This window comes from Anopheles marshallii, chromosome 2 (genome assembly GCF_943734725.1).
Source record: "Anopheles marshallii chromosome 2, idAnoMarsDA_429_01, whole genome shotgun sequence".
Classification (NCBI taxonomy): domain Eukaryota; kingdom Metazoa; phylum Arthropoda; class Insecta; order Diptera; family Culicidae; genus Anopheles; species Anopheles marshallii.
In genome coordinates, this window is record NC_071326.1 from 85795595 (window position 1) to 85802223 (window position 6629).

General features: G+C 46.6%; 1 protein-coding gene across 1 annotated transcript; it reads right to left on the reverse strand.

Annotated features, from left to right (window-relative positions):
- Positions 1 to 1551: 1551 nt before the first annotated feature.
- On the reverse strand, positions 1552 to 5307 carry LOC128708003 (lipase maturation factor 2-like). The gene is made up of 3 exons (XM_053802959.1): positions 5175 to 5307; positions 2435 to 3492; positions 1552 to 2361 (listed from the first exon to the last, which is right to left on the reverse strand). Exons 1-3 carry the CDS (start codon positions 5305 to 5307, stop codon positions 1552 to 1554), a joined length of 2001 nt encoding a protein of 666 aa, XP_053658934.1.
- Positions 5308 to 6629: the final 1322 nt, after the last annotated feature.

Sequence of the window (6629 nt, forward strand, 5' to 3'; positions counted from 1 at the left end):
CACCTATACAAAGAGCCAGTCAATCATTTACCAACAAATCGAAACAGCTGGAACGGTACTCAAAAATGCATCCGCAAACTGCCATTGCAGCAGAGTCTGCATTTCGGTCAATTATTCATCCGTCCGTCCGTCTGTTCGTCATCTGTCCGAGGCACACACAGCATGTCGAATACGGTCGGCAGGCACACAGGAGAAAGAATTTTCCTTTAACGAGCAGGGGCAATTCGTTTCCAGGCTGGGCATACAGTTGTCCGGTCTCCAGGTGGATACAAGAAATGCAAATTACCACTATGAAGCTGATGGATGATATCTGTTGGTAAGCAATCTCTAGCTCAAACAAAAAAAAAAGAGGATGACTATACCTTCTTCATACTTAAAATAGAACCTAACTTCCGCTTCGGACTTTGGATCGCACTCGACATCTCTTTGTGTGACTGTCTAGAATTGCTGCTACCTTGCCCAATAACCAATGATGGATTCACACTTAACCAACAAATATCTACGACAATGGCATCATGCACTGTCCGAGCAAAATCGTCAGTTTGAGCAGGTGAATTATTGCTTACCATTGCACCGGAACCGGTCGAGCACCGAGGGCGCACCTGCTGCAAGTGTTGCTCCGTTTTCTCAAACAGTCGCACACTGCTGCTGCATGACTTCAGGGTTAGCAGCCTCACTCGGGGATTTTTTTTCTCTTCTTTGTGTGTTTGCCCGTTGCCATGTCTAACAATTTTCTAATGGTTCAATGGCACAGTTTATAGCACACTGTGTGGCGCTAGTCGCCGTGGATCACCGGTCAAAAGCAAACGGTCGACGGTGGTTGACAGGGCGCCCGGACGGGTAAATATTCGAAACCCCAAAAATGTTCGTCCGAAAATCCTGTCGGAAGCTAATGAAAAATGCAACTCCGCTCTCGTACGTAGAGTGAGTCTCTGACGTTTCAGCTAGCAGCGCTTTTTTCCCCCGGTTTCTCGTATTTATTCGTGGTATATTTAACCTTCGCTGACCGAGTGTGTGTACAGAACGAAGAAACTGGCCATTCTCTTCCATCAGCACACACACACACGTATTCCATCACAAATTGTTCGTCCTAAAAAGTGCTCAAGTATCCCGATGCCGCAAGGGGAATGCAAAGGAAAACTACGCCCGGGATGGAACCTAAAAGTAAAAAATAAAACAATCAAACAAACGAGGCTGTGAGATTGAATTGTTATTTCTTTATTTGCGCCCTAGCGTGGAATGAATGTGATCGCGAATGTAGGGACAAAAAAGAACGAAAACAGGAAATAAAACACAGTAACACTATCCCTGTGGACTCACACCCAACCAGGGGATACTACAGGTTTGTATTATCGCCACCGGAAAGCTGGGCGGTGAGATCTTTCGTGTGCAATGGTGCAGCAGCAAATGCAATTACTCCTTTCTCTCAGTGCGTATATAGTAAACCTTCGATAGAGTTTTGTTTTCTTTTGTTTGCAATAATTTGACTACAATTGACACCGTTTTTTTTTTGGCAGCCCATTTCTTTCGTGCTCTCGAAGGGCTTTCCGTTTAAGTAGACTGGCCGGTACGCTGGTGCTGTTGCTGGGTGTAGATAACCATACCGGCGGCTACAAACAGTCCCACCAACAGATAACTTCCCTCGATGGCACCTACGAAACGCCGTGTTGCATCCAACAGCCACCGTAACAGCCAGTTCCACGATCCACCAGAGGGTTCCACCGTCTGCCGGAAGTTCATCTGTTTAAGCTTCTCCCGCAGATGGGTATCGTCGCGCGAGAACACATTGAAATAGTCCGTGAGTCTTTCCCGCGTCCAGAAATCCCCATCCGCGAACGATGTGTAAGCGAAGCGATACAGTGAGGTTCGGATGTACTTCGGTGCCTGCGCTGGGATGTGATGCCCGTCGAGAAGATCCAGCACCGGGCGCTGATGTTCGAGCAACCGTTGGATCAGCGGGTACATCCACTTTTGTGCATCGATTTTCGAACCGGAACCGTCGTAAAATTTGAAATCGAACCGCGGGAAATAAAGCCACCCGTACGCCAGCGATGAGGAACGCTCGGTCGTCCACGGTTTGTACTGAAAGCCGTACTCGTGCCAGGTACCGTTCAGATCGTCCGAATATTCGAGAATAATTTCTCGCCTCATCGGGCGCATCTTCGAAAGGTGGCGCCCGTACTGGTTCACGACGTACAGGCTGTGCAGACCACCGTAGGCGCGTGTCATCACGGTCGAAGAGATGGAGGTGCTCGGCAGCAACCGGGAGTGTGGTACAATCGACATAAAAAACACCGTGAACGCAACTATGGTGGAAATTAGTAGTCCAAGATTTTTCGAAAACTGTCGCATTCCGTCGGCCTGAAGTAGAAAGTACGGAAAAACAGAGAGATATATCAGAAGACATTCCGCACGGACAAACACAACCACCTACCAAACTTCCTACACTGTCCTGGGAGGAGAGAAGCTTCAGGAACTTTCGAACCATAAGCACAAACACAAGCAACGGTGCGGCTCGTATCATGGCCTGCATGAAGTTCAGATACTGGTCTCGCGAGAAGGATGGCTTAAACGTAAGCTGGCCTTCGTCCGAAGATCCGATGCTGAAGCAAAGCCACGATCCCGCAACCATCAGCAAAGCAATCACCTTCACAAGTCGTCCACCGTACCGATCGCCGTCAGCGATTTTCAGCTGGTTGCGTTCCTTTCCCCGAGAAGATTGTCGTGGTTCGTCGGAAATCCGTTCGTGCAGCCACACTACTATTCCGTCCCCATCGTCCAGCAGCGTTAGTAGCAGGGTCAGTACGAGCGGTGACAAAAATCCGTAATTCCCGCAACCGATAATGTTGAGGTGAAGAAACACGTGCCACCAGAGGGCGAAACGGCGCACCGCTTTGCTCGGTGCGAAGAACAGCCACGGGACGACCAGCTCGCTCAGATACACGTAGATCGTGCTGGCGCGATGAAACGCATCCGGCAGCTGGTACGTGTACCAGCTGTAGGACGTCGGCAGTGGCATCGTTTCGTAGTGCCGCTTCAACCCATCCAGCGACCACCAGAGTGGGCAACCGCTGGCTAACTTCACCGACCCGGACGCGAACATGAAGCGAAACACGAGCCACTTCAGCAGCAGCAGCGCAATATCCTCCATCGGATGCCGGCGGTCGGTTAGCCGGGTCGGTGCGAGCAGTATGCAGAGGAAACCGGCCTCCAGCAGCAGATGATCGGCCTGCTGGCGGAAGGACTGTGCAATCTGGACCAGCGAAAAGTACACCGACCACATCAGGATGAAGCTGATCAGCCGGCAGTGGGTGCGGGTGATGAGACCGAGAAAGGCGACGGTTGCCCCGACCAGACACAACAAATCAATTGCCTCGTGCCCACTGCCGAGCCCGAGGAAGGGTCCGAGCTGGAGCAGGCTTAGCCGCTCCTTCAGCGTGCCGTTCGCCAGGATCCGGCTCGCCGGAAGAATGCCCGCATCACCGTAAAGACCTGCGGAAGAGAAATCAATCCGCCCCGCGGGAAGACCCGTGGAAGCTCGGATTAATCGAAGCGCACTAATGGATTCTGACATGTCGCTCCAGTATCCCGTTTCCGAACTGGCTCGCAGATACGCGGTAGTTTTGCAATGCCAGTCAAGCGTGGGTGGGACCGTACTGGGACGCGGAATCGATTACCAAGTTTCTTCTCAAATTGAGAGATAATTAAATTACATCATTCGTATTCGCATTCACATTCGCTTCGGTGCACACCGCTCGGTCAAGGGTATAGAAGCATTTTCACCCGGAATCAAATTGCCGGGATGATGATGGCTGAACAGTGTATCCATTTCAGCGTACCTTCCCATTCCCATTCCAATCCCCCAAAGGCGGACGCGGGTAGAAGACCGTTTCAAGATCGTTTATACCGCTTTCTTCCATTTGTGCTCGGTGTGTCTCTGCAACCTTAATGCTGGTTTGAAATCATTGATTTCTAATTCCTAATGCGATGACCGGTCATCGTCCGTCAACACTCCGCAGGGGAATCCGGAATTGGAAGGGAATAGATGATGCCCGTGATGATGATGATGGGATTTTCTAGCACGTATTAAGAATGAGCTAAATTTTAACCGACTCCGAATGGAAGAAGGTCGTTACAATACTCCAAGCGAAGCAGACAAAAAAATACACTACCTAATTTACTATCGCCCCAGTGTAAATGGCACAGGGAAATATTGAATTACACCTTAAACTCAATTACCAAACCACACCACAGATACATTCTTCAAATCTGTCTGTCTGACTTGGCTAACAAACTTCAAACCCATTTTGAGGAAGATATCAAAGCATTTTTTTTTTAATTTTGATGCGTATTGGGAATTGGAAGACGGCCGAGAATTGGCTTCTACAGAATATTGATCCTTCATGTTCATGTTGCCTATACGATTGAATCATATGTCACTACTAGTGTTGTGCTTAATGAGTCTTTTGAGAAGAGTTATTCATATGACTCGTTAGTGAGGAGTCATTCAAATTGGGAATCTACTCACAAATACTCGATTCGAGAATCGACTCCCTTAAATAGATTAGTCTCTTACCAAAAAAGAATCCTGGAACTTGAAAACGAATGAGTTTAAAAGCATTTCTAACACGAAGGATTGCAAACGTTTGATAAAACGTTACCAGCAAGTAATATGTGATCAATACAATTAACAAAACTATTTGTCTTCCAAAATAAAGCAATAAAATTCCAAAAAGTAATATGTAAGAATGTCTAGTTTAAGAAAAACTTGTATCATTTTACAGTATTTAAACGTTATTTTCACTAGAATGTACCGAATAAAATGGCGATTGCGCGAAGAAAATACTACATACAAAAAGTAGGCTCTTATTCTGACTGGACTGTTTGCTTGAAATAGTATTTCATACAAATATTATTGAGCACGTGGTCCTGGAAAGAATTACGAAATTTACCGCTCGTCCAAATAAGGAAGCGATTCGATTTTGAAGCGTTTTTTTATGAAGCGTTTCAGCTCGTTATCATTTTTGCTACTTGGGAACCGCTCCATGGGTTGCTGAGTGACTGCACCACTACATACAACATAATCCCACAGCCACAACACCACCAGCCGGGGTAATGAAATCGATATATTCACGGGAAATTTGGAACCTTTTTTGGTTTCTTGACCTGCTTACCTTCAGCCTGACAATAAAATCCAACGAATGCCATCAGGTACACGGCACACATCGACCGTAGCAACAAATTCCGCACCCGTGGAACATCATCGGTGTCCTGCGACCTTGGTTCACTACTGTTCGCCTTCTCCATCGTTTTTTGATGATCGTAGAATTTTAACCGTGCAACAGTTTGCCTACACGTCGTCTGCCCAACATTCGCGAAATATCACACTGCTTTGTTTACCACGAAATTCCGTTCTGTAAAATTGAAAAGCAAATCATTTTAACACACTGCACAACACCATTTTCGCACGATAAAATCTCGCGAATGTATAAATTTCTTCTGTCCCCGAGTGCTATTGAAATCAAAACAAAAACATAACCTATATCGTAAAAGCCCGGGAACTCACGGGACGCTCACGCGTGATGCCGCTTCGACGTCGATCGGAGCACCCGTTCCGCGAAACAAAAGAAAGCTACTTTTTGTTAAACAATATTGAACTGATGATAATAATTCAAAGGTTTCGACGTTACGTAGATAATAAGGTCTGATTAAAACACCTGACCGAGGCCGCTGCTGGACAGAAAATGGTACGCGTGCGCTTGTACGTTTGGATTTCATACAGCTACGGGACGGCGTGGCCACCCAGCCGGTATCGATTGATAATCGAGGTCGAAAATTGATACACGTAATACTGATACTCCAGAACGCAGTGGACAAGAACCGCAATCGAACACTGCCTTCCCTGGAGCAAGAAAACCATAATATCGCCTTCATGAATGTTATCTAATCAACCATTTACACACATGGTTATGGTTGAGTGGGTCCCATGCAGTTTTGCGATTACACAAGCCGCTGGATTCTGCATTCGCTCCCAATCAACTGCAGTGGGCGTGATAACCGGCAACACAATACGATCAGTTGAACGAACGATGAAAGCAGAAATCCACCATATTTCTGAAGCAAAAACCGACGCAGCTTATTACTTCTTCTTCACCTTGGAAACAAACGCATCCCCAAACAACGCAACTGTACAGCGTAACTCCAAGCCATAACCATACTTCAAACACAGATGCAAAACACAAAATCTCTGTTTTACACTTTTATTTCTCCATCCTCCATCAAGTGTCTTCGTTACAAAAGGATATTACTTCTTCAACTGGAATGCGTCTTCGTGCGCCGTCTTACAATGCTCATAAATCGGGGGTATATCTTACATCTAATACGTTCTTATCATATAATGGCTTGCTCTTATTATAAACAACCACTTGAATTTCTGATAGTTTTGTTGCCATACTGGAAAGCATCTCTTTGCTTGTATGTTTCCCAGTATGGCAACGCGTATCAGATTGATGCAGCAGTACGTTTCCCCACACGTTGGACAAGTACATCATCGGCCTGACGATGCCGGCTACGAAGAACTCCTCAGATCGATCCTTCTGTAAGAACGGAAAACAAATATGATTAGAAAA

Excerpts from the sequence above, each read along its gene's own strand:
- LOC128708003 (XM_053802959.1), bottom strand. The coding sequence starts at position 5,307 with ATGGAGAAGGCGAACAGTAGTGAACCAAGGTCGCAGGACACCGATGAT. Across the intron at positions 3,493-5,174 it reads ATTTTATTGTCAGGCTGAAG|GTCTTTACGGTGATGCGGGC; the intron begins GTAAGCAGGTCA and ends TCTCTTCCGCAG. Across the intron at positions 2,362-2,434 it reads AGGACAGTGTAGGAAGTTTG|GCCGACGGAATGCGACAGTT; the intron begins GTAGGTGGTTGT and ends TTTCTACTTCAG.